At 42.2% G+C, this 24,008-nt stretch overlaps 2 protein-coding genes and 2 long non-coding RNA genes across 12 annotated transcripts in view; 2 read left to right on the top strand and 2 right to left on the bottom strand.

Moving 5' to 3' along the window:
• The window catches only part of TRIP11 (thyroid hormone receptor interactor 11), a 77,891-nt gene extending 75,975 nt beyond the window's left edge, over nt 1-1,916 (bottom strand). For all 6 annotated transcript variants that reach the window (XM_078335633.1, XM_078335634.1, XM_035261295.3 and 3 more), the window contains exon 1: nt 1,388-1,916. In XM_078335633.1, coding sequence (XP_078191759.1) covers nt 1,388-1,526 — 139 coding nt within the window. In that variant the 5' untranslated portion in view covers nt 1,527-1,916. The remainder of the gene's footprint in view (nt 1-1,387) is intronic.
• Nucleotides 1,917-1,988: 72 nt separating this feature from the next.
• The window catches only part of LOC128928861 (uncharacterized), a 57,332-nt gene continuing 35,312 nt past the window's right edge, over nt 1,989-24,008 (top strand). Inside the window, exons 1-2 of the long non-coding RNA XR_008474552.2 lie at nt 1,989-2,160; nt 19,184-19,294. This is a non-coding gene — a long non-coding RNA (uncharacterized LOC128928861). The remainder of the gene's footprint in view (nt 2,161-19,183; nt 19,295-24,008) is intronic.
• Nucleotides 3,223-18,052, top strand: LOC144577459 (uncharacterized). The gene is made up of 2 exons (XR_013521468.1): nt 3,223-3,353; nt 17,924-18,052. It is a non-coding gene; the product is annotated as an uncharacterized LOC144577459 (long non-coding RNA).
• ATXN3 (ataxin 3) overlaps nt 13,702-24,008 on the bottom strand; it is a 47,005-nt gene continuing 36,698 nt past the window's right edge. For 3 of the 4 annotated variants that reach the window (XM_035261300.3, XM_035261298.3, XM_078335635.1), the window contains one exon: nt 15,764-19,240. In XM_035261300.3, the coding sequence (XP_035117191.1) occupies nt 19,146-19,240 (95 nt within the window). In that variant the 3' untranslated portion in view covers nt 15,764-19,145. Of the gene's footprint in view, nt 19,241-24,008 lie in introns of all 4 variants that reach the window. The other variant, XM_002754206.6, reaches the window with a different exon arrangement.

A 24,008-nucleotide genomic window follows, 5' to 3' on the forward strand; every position in this document is an offset into this window, starting at 1 on the left:
ACAAAACAAAGATATGAAGATTTACACTTTAGGCAACTGAGCTGAGAGGGAAGCCATTAAGATTGAGAAAACAGGAGCACATTGGGCAGAACAAAATGAATTCCACCTTCAACCTGGAAGACATTCAGGTTGAGGAATGCACATTCTCTGGCTTAGGGTCAAAGGAACAGCCAACCATTTTCTCCTATCTAGGATACAAGGAGAGACTAGTCATTTCCCATAGTTATCTAACCCTTCTGAGCTTCTGACTGCCCTCAAGGTCCCATGCTTTCCCCCACACATAAAGAAGCCGTTTCATTTCCCTCCCCAAACCTGTCTCACTAATGCACTTTTATAGCATGGGGAACCTCAAGCAGTAAAATGGATTTCGGTAGCTCCCCAGTCTATTCTTCCTTCCATCTAAACAGACCGTACAGAAACTCCAAACATAAGCATTATCTTTCTATCAAACTATCTTTCCCGATTTTAACCAAATAAATATGAAGAATCTGTTACATTAGCAATCAAAAAAACTAAGCCAGAATGCTTATTACATTTATTTATAAGAAATACAATTGTCAAAGGAGCAGCTCTCACCCCAAAAAACAGCCCATTATCTCCCAGGAGCCGACTTAAGACTGAAACTTAAACACTGTTTTGATCCGAACTGTGCTGACTGAAATGCCAAGAAATTAAAATGGTAATTAATGTAGCCACTGATTACCATGTAACTCTGGGTCACTATTTATTAGTAACACAAGATTGAGGACTTCAAAAATGAGTTAAGATTGCTAAGGGTACCTTAAGAATAGGGTTATCTTCCCTATTCTACTTTCGAAATATGGGAGAAATGGGCGATTACACAAAAATACATTCTCAGCTGGAAAGCTACAATGTATCATCACAATAAACAAAAATAAAAATAGAAAAACATGCCCATGTTTCGAACATACTCAAGACGAAAGAGCAAAACTCACTAAATGTTTAAATTATTAGTTATTTCAACTGTTACAAAAATAGAAAACACATATACAATTCTTTAAACCGTGTCAAAATACAGGAAGATAAGAATAAGATCAGCCCCCAAACTCAGGGCAAAGTAAGTGGTGGGCGTGGATAAACCAAACAAAAATAAACTCGACTTAACGTAGAAACAGTTTCACTCTACTGTACTTTGAACGTCCAGAGTATTTAAAGGGAAGGGAACCAGGACTCTTCCCCTGGCCCTCAGCGGTCTTTCGTCTTAGAAAATCTGTTGAGAAGAGGCAAGAGGAGGTGTGTGAAGAAAAAAGGGAGGAGCAGTATTCCTTCGCGACCTCTCCGCGTCTCCTGACTGATGGAAGCAGAGACCAAACGCACGTTCCCATGGTCTTAGAAAAGCCCTCCCCTCCCTCGGTCCAGCTGTTACCTTCCACTTCCTCCGTGCCCTCCATCAGCATATCCTTTGTAAAGTTTGAAATCTGGCCAGTGAGGGAAGCCAGGCTACCCCCAACTTGACCTAGAGACTGGCCTAATCCGGAGCCGAGGCCCCCAAGCCAGGACGACATCACGGCGAGTTTATAGAGAACGACCTGGTCCGCTCGGAAACTAAAAAACGTTTAGCGCCGTCGAACGATCCCACCAAATATCCTTGGACGCCTGCCTTGGCGAGACTAGTCCAAAACACTCAGGCTTGGATAACACAAAGCGGGGTTGTCAGGCAACGCCGGCTCCGGGTTCTGCCTAGGAAGGCCGAGGCCTGGCCTGGAATTTTACCAGGGGCCTGCCTCTATGACACAGTCACCCATGGAAGACCTTCTGCTCATTCCCACGAATTCCCACCGTCCAGACTGGGCCACTTCTTCCTCAGCTCTAGTGAGTTTCCCCAGTTTCGTGGGCTACGCCTGCCAACTCGACGCCGACCGCCATGACACTCGCTCAGAAAGTGGCAGAGGATCATAGACAGGCGCCGCGGTGGCGTAGACAGCACCCGCGACGCCGCCGGATGTGTCCTTGGCGCAAGGGAGGCTGGGAGCGCGGAGGACCGAGCGCGGACGGGACTGAGAGCTGCCGGCGCCCTGCGCGAGGTTGAGTTCCCGCAGCCGGCCGGCTTCGGCCTCGGGTGGACTAGCCGGGAAAACCCGGGCATCGCGGCGCTCCTCGGCCTCCTGCAGCTGCGTTTCAAAGCAGAGCCGACCCTTGGTGGGTAGCCCGGGGACCCTGCGGACCCTCCTTGTGTTGTTGAAACCGAGTGTTTTTAAAATTTATTTACTTTATCTTTTTCTTTTTTTCTTTTTCTTTTTAAAGACGGGGTTTCACCATCTTGGCCAGGCTGATCTTGAACTCCTGACCTCAGGTGATCCGCCCGCCTCGGCCTCCCAAAGTGTTAGGATTACAGGCGTGAGCCACCACACCCGGCCGAAACCGAATGTTTTAATTGGGATTACACCCAGCGAAGCCGGGAGACTTGGCGTGGCCGTTCCACTGTGCAGGAAGAGGCTTCAAATAATTCACACGCGTCACTGTATCGATTAGCTGCTCCGTGACAGGCCCTATAGTAGGAACTGAGGCTACAAAGATAGAAAGGGTGGGTTGCAAAAAAGTAAAATAAAGGATGGGTTGCAAATTCAGGTGTCCAAGCAGAAAACACACTTGCCCTCTATAGGAGAAATCTCTGGTGGCTTTCTAGCTCACAATTGAAACCCTACCTTCTTTGACATACGATGAGCTTTTTTCATTAAGCTGCCCTCACCCAAGTAGTTGAAAAACGGACAACCTTTTTTTCAAAATAACTCGTTAGAGGACAGCAGGGCAACTTGATAGAGAAGTGCCGTATAGTGTCAACGCACGCATGATATTGGCGGCACTAGCTATGCAAATGCCCACACTGTGGCTGTAACACACAGTGTCCTGCCTTGCTTGCTTCCTTCCCTAAAGAAAGAAAAGTTGTCATGTGACTTTCAAGCAATTGGTGCATGATACATGGACATACAGCATCTAGCCAGGGAGACTTACACATATTTTGGTTTCAAAAGGATGTGATTGGTCTGCAGTTCTTTTAGCACAGCAATAAGTATACTGGTATCTTTCACTTTGATTTTATTCACAAGGCGGGCTACCACAGATCGCATAGTTTGTGAACAGAACACTGGGAATACTGCCTCCAGTATTTGGGATCTGATGGCACCGGGCAATAGGAGTTCTCTCTGAAAGCTGAAATTATTTTATTTTTTTACATCCAGGAGTCACCCTGGATATCTGAATGTAAATCAAATTTACATCTCATTCTGGAAGTGTTTATTAAATGCTTTCCCTGCGTTCATGTGAAAGACATCATAGTGGCCGAGGCAGGTGGATCATGAGGTCAAGAGATCGAGACCATCCTGGTTAACATGGTGAGACCCCATCTCTACTAAAAATACAAAGAAAATTAGCTGGGCATGGTGGCACGTGCCTGTAATCCCAGCTACTCAGGAGGCTGAGGCAGGAGAATTGCCTGAACCCAGGAGGCGGGGGTTGTGGTGAGCCGAGATCGCGCCATTACACTCCAGCCTGGGTAACAAGAGCGAAACTCCGTCTCAAAAAAAAAAAGACGTCATAGCCCAGTGGTTAGATGTGCAGCCTCCGAGGCCTGACTGCTTGGGTCTGTCACTTATTAGCTGTTTGATCTTGGATGGGTTACTTAACCTTTCTGTGCACTGGTTTCTCAAAGTAAAGTGCAGAATGGTAATAGTAGTGCTTACTAGGTGGGATTGTATGAGGATTAAATGAGGTAGTATTTGTAAGTACTTGAAACAGTGCCCGGTACATGGTGACTTCTATTTAAGTGTTTGCAAAGCTTTTGAAAATGTGGCATATCGATGATAAGCAACTTGTTAATGTGCTTACCATTGTTCTGGGAACAGTATACAGCAAAAGGAAAAAAAATTCAGTACTTCATCTTATGAAGCTTTCATTCTACTGGGAAGGTGTAGATACTAAATAAAATGAAATAAATTTAAGACAGGTGGTGATGGCTACTGTCAGGGTATGAGTGGGGGCAAACAAATAAAACAGGGTGAGGTCAGACCCGATGGCTCACACCGTAATCCCAAGCAATTTGGAAGGCTGAGGCAGGAAGATCACTTGAGCTCAGAAGTTGGAGACGAACCTGGCCAACATGGCAAAACCCCATCTCTACCAAAAAATACAAAAATTAGCTGGGCATGTTGGCACCCAGCTGTAGTCCCAGCTACTAAGGAGTCTGAGGTGGGAGGATTGCTTGAACCTGGGAGGTCGAGGCTGCAGTGAGCCATGATCTTGCCAGTGCACTCCAGTCTGGGCAACAGAGCAAGAGACCCTTTTCAATTAAAAAAAAAAAAAGAAAAGAAAGCAGGTTGAGGATGACATAGGAAGGATGTGTGGAGAGGGGATACTTGTAATGTTGTAGACGGTGATCAAGGAAGGCCTCACTGATAAAGTAGTCTTTGCACAGAAACTTGAAGGAAGCAAGAGAGTCAGATATCTCGGCTGATTATGCCTGTAATCCCAGCATTTTGGGAGGCCAAGAGGGGAGGATCACTTGAGCCCAGGAGTTCAGAAGCCAGGAGACCAGCCTGGGTAATATAGCAAGACCTCATCTCCATGAGAAACTTAAAAAAAAAAAAAAAAAAAATGGCTAGGGTGCAGTGGCTTATGCCTGTAATCCCAGCATTTTGGGAGGCCAAGGTAGGTGGACCACCTGAGGTCAGGAGTTCAAGACCAGCCTGGCCAACATGATGAAACCCCATCTGTACTAAAAATACAAAAATTAGCGGGGTGGGGTGGCCGGCATCTGTAATCCCAGCTACTTGGGAGGCTGAGGCAGAAGAATCACTTAAACCCAGGAGGCAGAGGTTACAGTGAGCTGAAATCACACCACTGCATTCCAGCCTGGGCAACAGAGTGAGACTGTCTCAAAAAAAAAAAAAGAATGAGACATGTAGGTATTTGGGAATCCAGGCAGAAAGAAACAGCTGATGCAGATATCTTGAGGCGGGAGAATTCTTGGTGGATTAGAAAATTGGAAGGAAGGCAATGACGGCTAGTACAGAATGGGTTGGAAATGGTTTGCAAGCAACGAGGACCCAGAAGTAAGGGTGTTAAAGTGAGGAGATCACATAGGGCCTGGTAAGCCATTGTAAGGACTCTGGCTTTTACTCAGAGTGGCATGGGGAGTGACATAAACTTAAGAACTAAATTCAGTTCCTGGAAGACAGTGAAAAGATTAGCTATTGTAAATTGAGCTTATATTTTATATAGGTATACATTCTCTGGATTTCCATTTCTGTAAATTCATATGCCATAAAAAACAATCCTTTTTCAAAACCTTTTTTCTGCAATTAATGAAGAAAATAAATGCAAATATATGCCTTTACATCATATATTAAGTAATTAATATAAAACTTATGTCCTAAAAGAAGTTTCTCATGGGGGATTTCTTTCTGTGAGATGGACTATGACCCAAGAAACTTAGTAGATGATATTGGTAAATAATGTGATGTGATATCTTGGATGTGCTTCAAAATAATGGAAGTTGACTTTGCTCCCGTGTGTGTATGTTGTTTGTGTGTGTGTATAATAGAGGTGGGGTAGGTGAAACAAGAATTGTCAGAAACATAATTGTTGAAGCTGGAGGGTGGGTATATAAGGGGTCATTAAACTAGTCTATTGCTTTTGCATATGTTGGAAATTTTTTATATCTCTGTAGCTAATATATTGCTCTTCATCACTCAATAAGCAGCAAAACCAACCCAGCAAAATAGAATGCAACACCTCAGGCAGGGCGCGGTGGCTCAAGCCTGTAATCCCAGCACTTTAGGAGGCCGAGGTGGCTGGATTACGAGGTCAAGAGATCGAGACCATCCTGGTCAACATGGTGAAACCCTGACTCTACCAAAAATACAAAAAAAAAATTAGCTGGGCATGGTGGCACACGCCTGTAATCCCAGCTACTCGGGAGGCTGAGGCAGGAGAATTGCCTGAATCCAGGAGGCGGAGGTTGCGGTGAGCCGAGATCACGCCATTGCACTCCAGCCTGGGTAACAGCAGCGAAACTCCGTCTCAAAAAAAAAAACAACACCTCAAACGCAGCCCATGAACCTCAGTGGCTACAGGTGGTGCAGTCGAAGCTGCCCAGCTGAAATTCTGAACCTAGGATTTTTTGAAACCTCAATGGAAAGAACAGGAAAAAAGACAAAAAATAACTATTAGTTGCAAGCTGGTTTCCATTTCTCAAGCAGTGGGATCATCAGTATTCCTCAGGAGAAAATAGTTCATCTGTTTGTTTGAGAGGGAGTCTCGATCTGTCGCCCGGCTGGAGGGTAGTTGTGCGACCTCCACCTCCTGATTCAAGCAATTCTCCTGCCTCAGCCTTCGGAGTAGCTGGGATTACAAGTGGGCACCACAGCGCCCGGCTAATTTTTTGTATTTTTTTTAGTAGAGACAGAGTTTCACCGTGTTGGCCAGGCTGGTCTCAAACTCCTGACTTCAAGTGATCCATCCACCTTGGCCTCTCAAACTGCTAGGATTACAGGCATAAACCACTACACCCAGCCAGTTCATCTGTCCTGAGAAAACCATCAAAATGAATTTATTTATGCAACTAAAAGCAAAAACTCAATTTTAAAGTAGACTTTAAAATTTAGTCTGATATTTCTCTGAATTTCTAAACATTAGGCTTTGATTGCCATTTTCTTATTAATTTTAGACATTACCAACTTTCCATTATGGAAAAATAAAAGATTTTGCACTCTTGTATTTCCCCATGCCTTTATTTCCCTTCCTCTGGGCTTTCATTATGGTGATACCATAATTATTGGTAAAGTAAGTAATCAGTGTTTACCTTACATGACTATATAAATCTTATTCACTGCAGCTGAGTCAAATGGTGTATGTACTAAGATTATATTGCCTTGATTTTTCTACCTTTTGTTCTTCCTGAAGTTAACAGATTTCAGTTTTTAAATTTGCACGATTTTCCATTACTACAGAATCTTTCAAAAACTTCCCAAGAGAATTGTAAAGTGCTTCTGTTTTCAACAAAACGTCGACCGGATGCAGTGGCTCACACTTGTAATCCCAGCACTTTGGGAGGCTGAGGCAGGCAGATCACCTGAGATTGGGAGTTTGAGACCAGCCTAACCAGCATGGAAAAATCCCATCTCTACTAAAAATACAAAATTAACCGGGGGTGGTGGCGCATGCCTGTAATCCTAGCAGGAGGCTGAGCCAGGAGAATCACTTGAACCCAGCAGGCAGAGGTTGCAGAGCTGAGATTGCGCCATTGCATTTCAGCCTGGGCAACAAGAGGAAAACTCCATCTCAAAAAAAAAGAAAGTCAAGAATTCTGTCGATTGGCTAGACTCAGTTCTCTCTACCCAGGACCCTCTTTTCCTGCTGTAATCGATTATTCGCTGTGCCTTGTTTTCTTCCAAGAAGCTTGTCATATCTTCTCTTTATATCTGATTCTCTGAAATTAATAATGGTGTGCTTTGGTGTGGGTTTTTGTTTCATACATTATGCTGGGCACCCTGAGCCCTTTCCAAAAGAACTTTTAGTTCTGCAAATTATTATTTATTTATTTATTGAGACAGAGTTTTGCTCTGTTGGGATTACAGGTGCCCACCACCATGTCCGGCTAATTTTTTGGTATTTTTAGTAGAGATGGGGTTTCACCATGTTGACCAGGCTGGCCTTGAACTCCTGACCTCAGGTGATCCACCCGCCTCGGCCTCCCAAAGTGCTGGGATTACAGACATGAGCCATCTCATGGCCACAAAATATATATATATATATATATATTCATTCATGAAATAAACATTCATATATATGTACATATGTATATATGTAATTATATATATATGAATGTTTCCTTTCTAAGGAATCTACTGTTTTTTTTTTTTTTGAGACGGAGTTTCGCTGTTGTTACCCAGACTGGAGTGCAATGGCACGATCTCGGCTCACCGCAACCTCCGCCTTCTGGGTTCAAGCAATTCTCCTGCCTCAGCCTCCCGAGTAGCTGGGATTACAGGCATGCACCACCATGCCCAGCTGATTTTTGCATTTTTAGTAGAGACGGGGTTTCACCTCGTTGACCAAGATGGTCTCGATCTCTTGACCTGGTGATCCACCCGCCTCGGCCTCCCAAAGTGCTGGGATTATAGGCGTGAGCCACCGCGCCCGGCTTATTGTTTCTTTTTTTAAAGGTAGGGTTTCACCATGATGGTCAGGCTGGTTTTGAACTCCTAACCTCAGGTGATCCACCCACCTCAGCCTCCCAAGGTGCTAGGATTACAAGCGTGAGCCACCTCACCCAGCAGGAATCTGCTATTTTTTTCTTTTCTTTTCTGTCTTTCTTTCTTTTTTTTATTTTGAGACAGAATCTCACTCTGTCACCCCAGGCTGTAGAGCACAATGTCGGCTCACTGCAATCTCCAACTCCTGGGTTCAAGCGATTCTCCCGCCTCAGCCTCCCGAGTAACTGGGATTACAGGCACCCACCATCATGCCCGGCTAATTCTGCTGTTTCTTTCAAAGAGTTTTAGCCACACCTCCTGATTTCAGTCTACATCTAACCCTCACCTCCCAGGATACTTGTTGCTGTCCTTTCCTGCATACTGCTAGAAACTCTTGAACACTCAGTATTCAGCTTCCTGGTTCTGCTCATTCCTACATCAACTTGTCATCTTCCAAAAAAAAAAAGTTAGCATCTCTCTTATGTTGTCTCACCTGGAAATGACTGCTAATTGTTCCCCAAAGTCTGTTCTCCCCTTCATATATAGTAATTGAGCCCCCATTTTTTTACCTGGATGCATGACAGCCAAGATGCCAGTACCCCCATTGCACCCCTCATCCCTTTACCATGTTTGTGCACACCAGCCAGCACCTGTGTCTCTGTCAGCAGACTGCCTCCAGGCAGCACAAAAGACAGGTCATAAAGACCTTGCCCATAGATCAGGTTGCAGTAAAGGAGCTGGCCAAAATCCACCAAAACCAAAATGGCCATGAGAGTGACCTCTGGTCCGCCTCAGTGCTATACTCCCACCAGCACCATGACAGTTTGCAAATACCATCGCAGCATCAGGAAGTTACCCTAAATGGTCTAAAAAGGGGAGACATACATAATCCACTCCTTGCTTAGCATCTCATCAAGAAATAACCATAAAAATGGGCAACCAGCAGCCCTTGGGCCTGCTCTGTCTACGGAGTAGCTATTCTTTTATTCTTTTACTTTCTTATAATTCCTTTACCCTCTTAATAAACTTGCTTTCAGTTTGCACTTCGGATTCACCCTGAATTATTTCTTGCGTGAGATTCAAGAACCCTTTCTTGGGGTCTGGATCAGGACCCCTTTCCTGTAACAATTAAAGAGAAAGAGCAGATTCCTGACACTGTGATGCTATATCATCCCTGGACTAGCAGTCTCCACATTTTTTGAAGATTGGAGGAGAAAAAAACCCATAGCACATCAAGTCACTGTTATATTTGTTTTTATTATTACAACTGAACCAAATACAATGAATGCATCTCCTCTTCTGGTTCCTCTATTCTTACATATATATATTTTTTCTTTACTTCCACCTAGGTGGGATTTTGGAAGAGAGCAAATACAGTGATCAATCCTTTGTATTTTATACCACATGTTCTCACTCATAGGCAGGTGTTGAACAATGAGAACACATGGACACAGGGAGGGGAGCATCACACACTGGGGTCTGTTGGGGGGAATAGGGGAGGGACAGCGGGGGGTGGGGAGTTGGGGAGAGATAGCATGGGGAGAAATGCCAGATATAGGTGAAGGGGAGGAAGGCAGCAAATCACACTGCCACGTGTGTACCTATGCAACTATCTTGCACGTTCTTCACATGTACTCCCAAACCTAAAATGCAATATGAAAAAAAAAAGATATACATAACACAAAATCAACCTTTTTAACCATTTTCCATTGTTAAATGGTTATACAATTCAGCGGCATTAAGTACATTCACGTTGTCGTACAACCACCACAACTGTCCATCTTCAGAAAGTTTTTCATCTTCCCAGACTGAAACTCCATATTCATTATTTTTTTTGTTATTTTTGTTTATTTTTTTGATATTCGTTAAATGACTCCCAATTTTCCCCTCTACTATCCCCCTGGCAACCACCATTCTACTTTCTGTCTTTGTGAATTTGACTATTCCAAGGATCCTATATAAATGGAATTTTACAGTAGATATCCTCTGTATTTAACTAAGAAGCTCCTGGAAGATGTGTGAGATGGTGGTTCAAAGCAGTTAAATTTAGTCAGACATGGTGTGGCTCATGCCTGTAATCCCAGCACTTTGGGAGGCCAAGGTGGGCAGATCACCTGAAGTTCTAAACCAGCCTGGGTAACATGGCAAAACCTCATCTCTACTAAAAATACAAAAATTAGCTGGGTGTGGTGGCCCGCACCTGTAATCCCAGCTATTCAGTGGCTGAGGCAGAACTGCTTGAGCCCAGGAGGCAGAGATTGCCGTGAGCCAAGTTGATACCACTGCACTCCAGTCTGGGCAACAGAACGAGGCCCTGTCTCAAAGGGGGGGCGGGGTTTCAGTGTTGGAGATAGAGGTACCCCTGTGCAGAATTCAGACACAGCTTTTGGAAAAAAATGGATCTGAAGAAGGCAGAAAAGCAATGGAGGTGGCATAGGATCTGCCCCCTCCTGGCCTCCTGCACTAGTTTTGAGCCACTTTAGAGGGATGAAGAACCTGGCTGAACCATTTTCTAAGAGACTTAGCAGGACTCTGGGCACAAGAAGAGCTGCTTGGGGCCATGTGGTGACATGTGGCTCAGGGCTGAGACAAAGAAGGGCCATTCCTCTGTGCTCAGCTTGGATTATAGTACCTCTCTGGTGTTCAGGAATTTGACATTTTCGGGCTTGGTATTTTTCCATCTTACTTTTTAACCAGGTTAATGCTGGTATGTGTTAAAACGTGCATTTTGAATGAAGAGAACTTCCAAATAGGCTTTGTGTGAGCAACATGGCTGTTTATTCACCTGGGTGCAGGTGGGCTGAGGCCGAAAAGGATGTCAGGGAAGGGTGGTGGAATAGGAGTTAGTTTTATAGGTTGGGGCAAATCTTTTGGGGACGGGGCAGGGGTGTAACAGAGTAAGATCAGTTACAGTGTTGGGGGTAGGGGCAAGGAGTATCATTACCATAAGTTCAATTACAATGGTGGGTTAGGTAAGGTGTAAAAGTAGTTAAGATGGCAGGGTGGGATGAGAAGCTTAATGTTCCTGGGAAGCTCCGCTGGGCGATCAGGGACAATGGTGAATGCAAGAGGATGGGGAGATCAGCTGAGGCAGGCAGGACTTGAGACTTTCTGGGTCCAGGCTTGCACATGGAGGCCTGACAGTATGTAAAAAAGCTATTGGTTTTCTTTGATGGATAAATGAATAAGCAAAATGTGTATATATCATACAATGGAATATTGTTCAGCTTTTAAAAAGAAAATTTGGACATATACTACAACATGGATGAACCTTGACATGCTAATTGAAATGCACTAGTCACACACACACACAAAACTACAAATAACCGCATAATTCCACTTACATGAGATACTTAGAATCAAAGAGACAAAGTACAACGGTAGTTGTCAGGGGATGGGGAAGGGAGGAAGGATAGGGAGCCACACTGACTGATTGAGCTCCTCTCTACCCTAATACAAGAGACTCTCATAGTTAGGCAGGAATATTGCCACCCTTATTCAGCCTGATGAAGTTACAGAAGATGCATCTTCATCTTTCTGCAACCCTTAGGATTAAGGGTTTTCTTATAAAAGGGAGGTGGGGAAATGTCAGAGGTGTTTGAACCAGAGCAAATCCATCTTGAATAGGGCTGGTAAAATGAGGCTGAGAACTACTAGGCTGTGTTCCTAGATGGTTAAGGCATTCTAAGTCACAGGATGAGATAGACGGTCTGCACAAGATACAGGTCATAAAGACCATCCTGATAAAACAAATTGCAGTAGAGGCCGGCTAAAACCCACCAAAGCCAAGATGGCGATGGGAGTGACCTCTAGTCCTTCTCAGTGCTACGTTGCCATTGGCACCATGACAGTTTACAAATGCCATGGCAATGTCAGGAAGTTACCCTAAATGGTCTAAAAGGGGGAGGCATGAATAATCCACCCCTTGTTTAGCATATCATCAAGAAATAACCTGCTGGGCTTGGTGACTCATGCCTGTAATCCCAACACTTTGGGAGGCCAAGGCAGGCAAATCATGAGATCAAGAGATTGAGACCATTCTGGCCAACATGGTGAAACCCTGTCTCCACTAAAAATACAAAAATTTGCTGGGCATAGTGGTGTGTGCTTATAGTCCCAGCTACTCAGGAGGCCGAACCAGGAGAATCACTTGAATCTGAGAGGCAGAGGTTGCCGTGAGCCGAGATCATGCCACTGCACTCCAGCTTGAAGATAGAGCGAGACTGTCTCAAAAAGAAAAGAAAGAAAGAACTATAAAAATGGGCAACCAGCAGCCCTTGGGGCTGCTCTGCCTATGGAGTAGCCATTCTTTTCTCTACTTTCTTCATAAACTGGCTTTCAATTTATGGACTTGCCTTGAATTGTTTCTCGCACAAGATCCAAGAACCCTCTCTTGGGGTGGAACCAGACCCCTGTCCCGTAACATTATCATGTCTCAAAACTTGCGCCCAATCCTAATTAAAGCTAAAATGAATAGACAACCCTCATAAAATTTGAGGACAATATATTCCTCAATCAGTCTAGGTGGATTCCAGTATTAAATTTGGATTCTGCTGTCCAGAGTTGGATAAAATGAAGAAAAGCAGCACTCTTAAAAATTGCTACTAATGTTTTCTTTGACCCTAAGAGTTAAAAATCAATTGAGCAAACATATCATTTTTTAAAGGCAGAATTCTGTATTTTTTTAATAGAGATGGGATGTTTCCCAATGTTGCTCAGGCTGGACTCCTGGGCTCAAGGGATCCTTCCACCTTGGCCTCTCAAAGTGCTGAGATTAAAGGTGTGAGCCACCGCCGCCTGGCCAATTGAGCAAACATTTAAAAATCAGATTGCAAATGAAATTTTGGAATTCCTAGCCTCTCTTGCTAAAGACTGGGGATCCAGTAATAATGGACCTTTTGGCAGCTGAAATAGATTATTTATGGACTGTGCTGGCCTGCAATATTCATATTCATCACCACAGCTGGTTAAAAACAATTCATAAAATGGTGCTTCTTAAGCTTCACTCTATACTTTATTCTCCTGGGGATCTTGTAAAAAGTCAAGTTCTGAGGCCAGGTATGGTGGCTCACGCCTGTAATCCCAGCACTTTGGGAGGCTGAGTTGGGTGGATTACCTGAGGTCAGGATTTCAAGACCAGTCTGACCAACAATGGTGAAACCCCGTCTCTTAAAAAAAAAAAAAAAAGTGTGCAAGTTCTGATTCAGTAGGTCTGAGTGTGGCCTGAAACTGCATTTCTGAAAAACTCACAGGTGATACAGGTGCTGCTGGTCCTCCATCCATACTTTTTTCCTGCTTTGTCACCCAGGCTAGAATTTAGTGGCAAGATCATAACTCACTGCAGCCTTGAACTCCTGGGCTCAAGCAATCCTCTTGCTTCTGCCTCCTGGGTAGCTGGAATTTCAGGTGCAAGCCATTGAGCCCAGCCCTAATCATACTTTGAAGAGCCAAGCTATGAATTAAAAATAAACACAAATTCAAAAGGAAATAGAAAAGCAAACATTATCTTTATTTAATAATCTTTGATATTTAAAATACAACTCATTGAACATCCACATTAACAACAGAATTCTCAGCGTTCAACAGTGCTTTGGAAGCCCGGCTTTTCTAAGGACCAGACAGGAAGGCCTGTGCGTGTAATAACGGCAAATGAACTTACAAGGGAGCACACAGAAGGGCTGCAGGGCTGGGTCCTGAGCAAGCGGCACTGCCACAGTGCACTTTTATCATGGCCAAACAACAATGCTTTTTGTTTCAGATATTTTCTGTACTTGAATTTCAAATATTTTACTTATACAGAACAGTAATTTTTTAAAAGTTATTCCTAATATCCCAGTGTTGTAGAAATTAGATAAATAACATTTAAAAGGTATGTTTTCCTCTTTCAAAAAAAAAAGCATTAAAAAAGTTCAGAAAACATTCCTTAAACTATGCAAGAGACAACCGAGGGCTTCCTAAATGCATCAGCAATATCTACATATTTTTCACTAATGTTTCCCATTGCTTTGTCTATGAATCCACAGGCTTAAAATGTTTTTTGATATGCTATTAAACATGCCAATTACCACAAATTTAGAAGTTAGGTTATTAGCATTAATTCTTACAATGCAAGACCATTTTGGAAAAAATTAAAATAGCAAAAGTTTTCTTCAAATTAAAAAACAAAATCAAAATTCTAGAATTTACCAACCATGTCAGTAATCTTCATTCATGAAAGCAGACTCGAACAAAAATATTTTTATTATGTTTAAGACTTAAAAAAAAATACAAAGGCGCTCATTTTTTAAAGCAAAAAGATGCTGGTTATAAAGGGACCAAGATTAAAAGAAGTTTTTACTTGTAATATGAAAAATAAAGTTATTTACACGGCCGACATGATTAGTTAATCCAATCTGGTATTTCCTAATTAGGGTCACATATGTATGTCCATACTTGTTAAGGCCTTGATACAGCAAACAATTCACTTTGAAAATAGTGGCCCGAGATTGGGTGCAGTGGCTTACAACTATAATCACTTTGGGAGGCTAAGGCGGGTGGATCACCTGAGGTCAGGAGTTTGAGACCAGCCTGACTAACATGGTGAAATTTCTGTCTCTACTAAAAATACAAAAATTAGCTGGGTGTAATGGCAGCATCTGTAATCCCAGCTACTCAGGAAGCTGAGGCAAGAGAATTGCTTGATCCCAAGAGGTGGAGGTTGCAGTGAGCCGAGATTGTGCCATTGCACTCCAGCCTGGGCGACAGAGCTAGACTCTGTCTCAAAAAAAAAAAAAAGAAAAGAAAAGAAAAGAAAATAGTGGCCAGAGGCCTCTTCGATTCCAGGTAAAGTTTGTGTGTGTGTTGTTTTTTAAGACGGAGTCTTGCTCTTGTCGCCAGGCTGGAGTGCAATGGTGCGATTTTGGCTCTCTGCAACCTCCACCCCCTGGGTTCAAGCAATTCTCAGCCTCCTGAGTAGCTGGGACTACAAGTGTGTGTCACCATGCCTAGTTTTCTTATTTTTAGTAGAGATGAGGTTTCACCATGTTGCCCAGACTTGTCTCAAACTCTTGGCCTCAAAGGATCTGCCTGCCCCAGCCTCCCAAGTGCTGGGATTACAGGTGTGAGCCACCTCGCCCGGCTGAATCGAATTTTTATTTGTACAGTCCAGTGGGCCAGTTTTAATAATTTAGTAGCTCTTGGCACTAGCTTTTTTATTTATTTATTTTTTTTTGAGATGGAGTCTCACTTGGTCGCCCAGGCTGGAGTGCAGTGGTGGGATCTTGGCTTACTGGAATCTCTGCTGCCCAGGTTCAAGCAATTCTCCTGCCTTAGCCTCCCAAGCAGCTGGGATTACAGATGCCAGCCACCTCGCCCAGCTAATTTTTGTAATTTTTAGTAGAGATAGGGTTTCATCATCTTGGCCAGGCTGGTCTTAAACTCCTGACCTCATGATCCACCTGCCTCAACCTCCCAAAGTGCTGGGATTACAGGTGTGAGCCACCACACCCAGCCGGCACTAGCATGATTTTAAAAATAGTGTCAATTTCAGACATTCAAAACGTGACTTAGGCTCTGACTGGAATAAAATTTATTTTATTCAACTTAATATTAAACAATATGGACTACTGGTAGTTTTGTCTATAATGATACTCAACCAGTTTTGAGATTTTTTTTCCCTCATTAACTTTGGCATAATGAATAAAGCCTTAAGAAGAATCAAGTTTTAAGGACAAAAAAAAGCACCGCCTTAAATAAAATATTCTGTGAATTGTAAATTATTTGGCCAAGATCTTAGAGTTTAAGTATAGTTTACCTGCAGCAACCTTTGCAAACAGTTTATATTACTGAAATATTTGTATGTTGATTACTGTAAAAAACATACATTGATGATTTTAGATCAGAGGTTAACTATTCTGAATCTTAAAAACATAAATTACTCATTAAATCCATGACATCTGAAAATATGAAAGTGGTATTTCCAAGGCTTATTTAAACTTCTACTAGCATCACCACTGTAAATACTTGATCCCAGTAATACAAATTATACATTAGAAAAATGATACCAATAGTTTAAATATTAAACATTAAGATGTTCCCAATTAGTAAAACAGAATGGAAATCTTTAATACAGTTCTTAGCAGGACAGTTCTTGTGAATTTAGTTGTTCCTGACTTTCTTGCAGGTGGTTTGCAGTAAATGGCAGTATCTGATGTATAAACTATAGCTTTGTGTAACTTTTAGCTTTTTTCATACTACGGTTATTGGCACTGGCATCTTTTCATACTGGCTGATGAATTAAGAAATGGAATCTAAACATTCAATTAAATGTAAGCCAATCCCACCAAGATGGCAGTTCACTAGTGATTCTGGATCTGCCTGCTAAATGTAACAATTTCACAACAAACTATACAAACACATTCAAACTTATCCAGTGTGTGCTCAGCTCTGCTTTAAAAACTCTCTAGTTGGCGGGGCACAGTGGCTCACGCCTATAATCCCAGCACTTTGGGAGGCCAAGGCAGGCAGATCACCTGAGATCAGGAGTTCAAGACCAGCCTAGCCAACATGGTAAAACCCTGTCTCTACTAAAAATACAATAATCAGCTGGGCGTGGTGGTGGGCGCCTGTAATCCCAGCTATTCTGGAGGCTGAGGCAGGAGAATCGCTTGAACCCGGGAGGTGGAGGTTGCAGTGAGCCGAGATTGCACCACTGCACTCCAGCCTGGGTGACAGAGCGAGAGTCTGTCTCAAAAATAAACCAAACAAACAAAAAACAAAACAAAACAAAACTCTCTAGCAACTAAAAGTCAAACACCCCGTATTTTCTTAAGTGCTTTAGGGTATTTAATATATGAACTTTACAAACTCTAACTTTAAAATGCATATTGGTTTTCTCATTTTTGTATTAGGTAGCTCGTCAATTCAAGTGTATGAAGTTTAATGTAACTTTTCGATGGAAAAAGTAATGAACAAATATCCATGGAAAACAGGACTAACACACTGGTAATAATTACATAAATGTTCAGTCTTAAAAATATTTAGCTTTTTAAATCTTGAGGGAGTAGTACTAAACTCCAACATCCCTAGCAGTTTTAAAAGTTTTATAATTCTTCTGAAACATTTTCAACTATTAAAGAAAAACTTTTGATTTTAAAATAAAACTATCCTTTTGTCTAAGGGAAAGTTCAGAAAACTTTGATTGGCACAAAATAATGACTTAAAAAATCTGTTCTATCCAAGAAAAAGTTATTTCATAATAATAAATAAAAGATATTTTTTCTTCTCTTTTCAGTTAGCAATAAATTCTAAATCAAAAAGGTTTCCCTGATAAAATGTGTGCAGCCACACACCAGTAGAGTAATACACCATACTTTAATTTTCTAAGTTGTCAGCTGAAATTTCTTCTTGGATATTAGCTTACGAACAATTCAACATTCAAAAGAGCCTCCAAAGGGGACAGAGAATGAGGGTTGGGGAACACAAAAACTAAAACATCAACTTCAGAGAGACATGGTTTTCACCAAAATCATACCATTCTATTGACCCAGCAAGAAACTCTCCGTACATCTCCATTAAAGAAAATATTTATCAAAACTATGGACTTTCTTATTTACAGACCCACTAAGTACTGTGACTTCTACAGTTCTTAAGCTAGCTAAACATGATGCAAGTGTCAAATCACAGTATAAATTTAAACATATTTTCATTAGTAAATTACTTTCATGTTCCAGATCACCATCTTTGACAAGCTATACCTACTAAAAGATGTGAAGCAGACACCTATATTCCATGACTCAATCGGAAAGAGAACAGAAAGCTCCAGTCATTGGAGACAAAATAAAACTGCGATTAAAATTGAAGGCCAAATTTCATGTATCATACATTCATGGTGGGTACATATGTTCAGTCTTCTAACAGAAGGAAACCTGCCTGCATACTATGCTTTTCCTAGTTTTCTCAATTGGAGAAGAAAAGTAACGAGGTGCAGGAAGAAGGGGTTGCAACAAAGATGTAAGGTTTTGACACAAGTGAAAAGACATTCATAGAGCATCTGGGAAAGCACATTTTTAAAATGCTCATTTATTCTCAAGTACTTGTGCAGGGCTGATTTCAGAGTTAAGGAATGCACCAGTCATAAAGAATGATCCCAACATAGGGTTTAAAACGCTCAACCCTGGCTGGGTGTGGTGGCTCATGCCTGTAATCCCAGCACTTTGGGAGGTGGAGGCAGGTGGATCACCTCAGGTCAGGAGTTCAAGACCAGCCTGACCAACACAGTGAAACCCTGTATCTATAAAAAATTTAAAAAACAAAGCAAACAAAATGTCTAAACCTCAGAAAAGATTACCATCTTTCAGGAGTTGTGGGAAAATAATGAAAGCCAGGTAACAGGAAAGTTGTGATCAAAGAAAATAACACCAGAAACACTCAAGCACACAATACACAGTTGAAGCGAGAACTTCATCCTTCTGGAACCATTACTCTGATCAACACAGACTAGAGACACTTTCCTGAAAGATTAATTTGGTTAATGAGAAATGAAAGTGACCATTATGTGATGTGAGCCAAATTATCTACAAGAGAGAATAAGAAAACACACTATATGGAAAAAGCCTGAGGCAAGAGCCTATTAGCTGGTCTACAAAAAGATCCAAGAAAAGAAATGCCCTAATTTTAGACATGTTAGCTATTGCACACTCAAAAAAGAAAAAGAAACATTTAGAAAACTATTTTACATGTCTTTAACTGCTGAATGCCTCTTTGGCTAGTATTTGGAAGAGCATTATTTAGTCCTACAACTGACGCATTGTTCCACTTTCCCATCATTTTGTTTGCAAACCACTAAAAGTCTTATTTCCTCATCTTTTTGACACATACCAAAATGGACCCTATGCTGTAATCACACAGGATAATGTTGCAAAGTATGAATATCTAAATTGTTTTTTAAAGATATTATTTTTTTCCTTCTGCTTTCAAATCATTCTTGACAGTTTCTAAAGACATGGTCACAGCTGCCTGAAGCATGTCTTCTTCACTCATGGCATCACCTGTCGGGAAACAAAACACACATTTCCTTAACATTTCCAGAAAGTCATCAAAGGGTAAGCTCTTAGAAAATGTATTTCTATTTGATCACGTTTCTTCTTTTTGTTTAATTCATATAAAGCAAAATTCGCTTTTATAGTTGTATAAATTTTGACAAACGCACCGTCAAGATACACAACCATTCCATTGCCCCAGAAAATTCCCTCATGCTGCCCCTTTGTGGTCAATCCCCAATTCCCAATCCCAGATAGCCACCAGTATATATTCTCTGTCCAACAGTCTTTTTTTTTTTTTTTGAGACAGAGTCTGGCTCGTTACCCAGGCTGGAGTGCAGTGGCGTGATCTCGGCTCACCGCAACTTCCACCTCCTGGGTTCAAGCAATTCTCCTGCCTCAGCCTCCCGATAGCTGGGACTGTAAGCGCACGCCACCATGCCCAGCTAATTTTTGTATTTTTAGTTGAGACGGGGTTTCACCATGTTGACCAAGATGGTCTCGATCTCTTGACCTCGTGATCCACCCGCCTCGCCCCCACTAAGTGCTGGGATTATAGGCGTGAGCCACCGCACCCCCCTATGTCCAACAGTCTTATCTTTTCTTGCCTGCCATATAAAAGGCATCAGCAGATATGGAGTCTTTTGCATATGGCTTCTTTCACTTAGCATAATACATTTGAGATTTGTTGTGTATATCAACAATTCATGTATTTACAGAAACTCAAGTTTCTATTTTGAAATAATTATCAATTTAAAGGAATTTGCAAAGATGTTTGGGAGAGGTTTCATGTACCCTTTTGCCCAATATCACCCAATAGTTACATCTTATGTAACTAAAGATCAAACTAAAACCCAGATATTGACATTGGCACCTGTTGTACATAGTTCTACATGGCATTTTATCACACATGTGTATTCATGTAACCACCACGACCACCACAAGCAAGACACAGAAGTGTTATAATACCACAAAGATCTCCCTCCTATTGATTTAGATTCACACCTACCTCTTTCACCCACTTTCTCTAACTGGTGGCAACCACTAATATGTGTTCTCTCTATATATACTGCTGTCATTTTTAGAATGTTGAACAAATGGAATCATACAGTATAAGAGCCTTTGAGGCTTTTTGCACTTAGCATAATGTCCCTGAGATCTAGCCATGGTGCTGCATGTGCCAACAGCTGGTTTCTCTTTCATCCTGAGAGTAGAGTACTCCATGCTATGGATGTACCACAGTTTGTTTCATGGAGGACATGTTGGTTGTTTCCAGTTTTTGATTATGACCAATAAGGCTGCTAAAACATATTTATATATATGTTTTTGTGTTAATATAAATTTCTATTTTTGGCTGGGCACAGTGGCTCACATCTGTAATACTAGCACTAAGGGAGGCCGAGGCAGGCAGACTCCCCTCGAGCCCAGGAGTTTGAGACCAGCCTGGGCAATTGTGTCAGTGGAACAATGTGTCAGTTGTAGGACTAAATAATGCTCTTCCAAGGAGGCATTCAGCAATTAAGAACATTTAAAATAATTTTCTAAATTTTTTTTTTCTTTTTTGAGTATGCAGTATTGCCTAGGCTGGTCTTGAACTCCTGGGCTCAAGCATTCTACCTACCTTGGCCTCCCTAACTGCTGGTATTACAGGCGTGAACCACTGTGCCCAGCCAAAAATAGAAATTTTTCCCAGGCTGGTCTTGAACTCCTAGGCTCAAGCAATCTGCCTGCCTTGGCCTCCCTCCCTAAGTACTAATATTAGAGCACTTAGGGAGTATAATACTAAAAAAAAAAAAAATTAAAAAGTTTATTGTTTTTCTGGGAGAAATGCCCAGGAGTTAATAGCATAGATAAATGCTATGTCATATGGTCAGGGTTATGTTCAGTTTTTAAACAAATAGTCAAATTATTTTCCAAAGTGGCTGCATCAGTTCAAATGAAATATAGAAAGCTTACCTCCCTTCATATTCCTTGACCCTCCCCTTCATTTGTAATATAATTGCCTTAAATATCTCCTATATATATAATGAAAACCAAATCAGTGCTATTAATTCTTGCTTCAACCACCACACAACTTAGAAAATTCAAAAGGAGGGGAAACCTATTGTGTTTACCCCAATTTTACTATTTTCATTGTTCTTTCTTCCTTCCTGATGTTCCAGAATTTCTTCTTTGATCATTTTTTTTTTAGAGAAATTCCTTTAGCCATTCTTTTAGGGTAGGTCTACTGGAGACAAATTGTTAATATCCCCTTCACTCCTGAAGGATATTTCACTGGATATATAAATCTGAATTTAGAGTTTTTTCTTTGGGTTTCTTTTTTTTGTTGACAGTCTCGCTCTGTCACCCAGGCTGCAGTGCAGTGGCATGATCTTGGCTCACCGCAACCTCCACCTTCCGGGTTCAAGCGATTCACTTGCCTCAGCCTCCAAAGTAGCTGGGACTACAGGCGCCCACGACCATGTCTAGCTAATTTTTTCTTTCTTTCTTTCTTTCTTTTTTTTTTTTTGAGATGGAGTCTTGCTCAGCCACCTAGTGGAGTGCAGTGTCGCAATCTCAACTCACTGTGGAACATTCGACTCCCAGGCTCAAGTGATTCTCCTGCCTCAGCCTCCCAAGTAGCTGGGATTACAGGCATGTACCACCACACCAGCTAATTTTTGTATTTTTAGTAGAGATGGGGTTTCATTATGTTGGCCAGGCTGTTCTCGAACTCCTGACCTCAGGCAATCTGCACACTTTGGCCTCCCAAAGTGCTGGGATTACAGGCATGAGCCACTGCACCTGGCCTAGAGTTTTTTCCTTTCAGCACTAGAAAAAATGTTGTATGTACCTCTTCCTTCTGGCCTTTATGATCTCTGATGGGAAATCTGGCTGTCATTTAAATTGCTGTAGGTAAGGTCATTTCTTGGTAATTTCAAGATCTTCATTCTTTATCTTCAGTGTTCAGAAATCTGACTATGATGCGTCTATGTGAATTTCTTTGGGTTTATCGTATTTGAGCTTCACTGAGCTTTTTCAATCTGTAGGTTTCTGATTTGTGCCAAATTTGGGAAACTTTCAGCCATGACTTCTTCCTCTAGTACTTTTTCAGCCGCACCCTCTTTCTGATCTCCATCTGGGACCCCATGACACAAATTTAAATCTTGTTAGAGCGCCAGAGGTCTCTAAGGCTCTATTAAATTTTCTAGTCTATTTTCTCTCTGTTGCTCAGAAAAGGTAATTTCTGTTTTTCTGTCTTCAAGCTCACTGATTCTTTCCTCTGTCCTCTCCATTCCACTGAGAAGACTTAAAAATTCCTAAAATTTCAATTACTACTATTTTCCAATTCTAAAATGTCATGGGGGTCTTCTTTGTATCTTCTATTTCTTTGCTAAGGCATTCTATTTTTTCATTTGTTTCAAGTGTGCTCACTGTAATTGCTCATTGAAGCATTTTTATGATGGCTACTTAAAAAACCCTTATCAGGTAGTAACATCAGTGCCATCTAGGTGTTGTCTACTGACTGTCTTTTCTCATTCAAGTTGAGATTTTTCTGGTTCATAAGTGATTTTCTTTTTTTGAGATGGAGTCTTGCTCTGTTGCCCAGGCCTGAGTACAGCAGTGCAATCTCAGCTCGCTGCAACCTCCGCCTCCTGGGTTCCAGTGATTCTCCTGCCTCGGCCTTGCCAGTAGCTGGGATTACAGGCGCCTAGCACCACACCTGGCTGATTTTTCTATTTTTAGTAGAGACGGAGTATCACCATGTTGGCCAGGCTAGTCTTGAACTCCTGACCTCAAGTGATCCACACACCTTGGCCTCCCAAAGTGCTGGGATTACAGGTGTGAGCTATTGCGCCCTGGCTTAGTGATTTTCAACTGAATCTTGAAAATTTGGGGCATTATGTTATGAGACTGTGAATATCATTTTCATCTTCCAATTTGGCAAGCCTCGTCTGACACAGCACTGCCAGTAGGGAAAAGGGAATGCCACCCTGCCACAGCCAGAGGGAGGTGGAAGTCTAGGTTTCTTCAAAGCCTGTTATGACAAGGAGTGGTGGTCATGGGGATTACTGCTACACACACATGGGAATTGTAGCCCCCTAGTCCTCCGCTGATCTATAACTGGCTGGGAGGGAGAAGAGTGCCTTGTTACTGATCCCCCTGTGGCCTCCACGGATATTGTGGAGGTGTGCTTGCTATTGCTGGGTATCAGCAACAGTCTGGATTCTCTACTAGGCCTCTTTTCTGACATCACCCACATAGGAGCCAGAGATATGCCTATGTATTATTGGGTAGAAGTTCAGGCTTCCTGTGACCACTGACACCGTGGGAAAGAAGTGCTGTCACCTTCCAGAAACAATGAAAACACCAGCTCCCCACTCAGCCTTCTCTGACACCACCTTGGCTGGGGAAGGGGAGAAGTGTACCTCATGACTTCCAGGTTGGGGTACATATCTTGGCTCCCACTTGTCCTTTCCTGACAGGAGTGAAGGGGCCAGTTTATTCTGTGGTATTTGATTAGAGTGCTTATTATCTAAAAGTGTTTGTCTTGTTAGGCTGCCTCTTTTGGCTAGAGAGCAGACTTTTCAGGGGGTTTTCTCTTGGTCTGAGCCCACGGCTTCTCCAGCACCAAGTCCAGGACAAATGAGGCAAAAAGAAAACCCAGGCTACTCCCCACCATGCTGCTCCTCTGGTTCCAAGGTCCCCAGCCAATCTGTCTTCTCTCTGCCTCTGACATTCAGCTTGTTTTATACAAATGTTCAGTTGTTTTGGCTGTACATAATAGGAGGAATAG

The sequence above is a fragment of the Callithrix jacchus genome, chromosome 8 (assembly GCF_049354715.1).
Source record: "Callithrix jacchus isolate 240 chromosome 8, calJac240_pri, whole genome shotgun sequence".
Classification (NCBI taxonomy): Eukaryota; Metazoa; Chordata; class Mammalia; order Primates; family Cebidae; genus Callithrix; species Callithrix jacchus.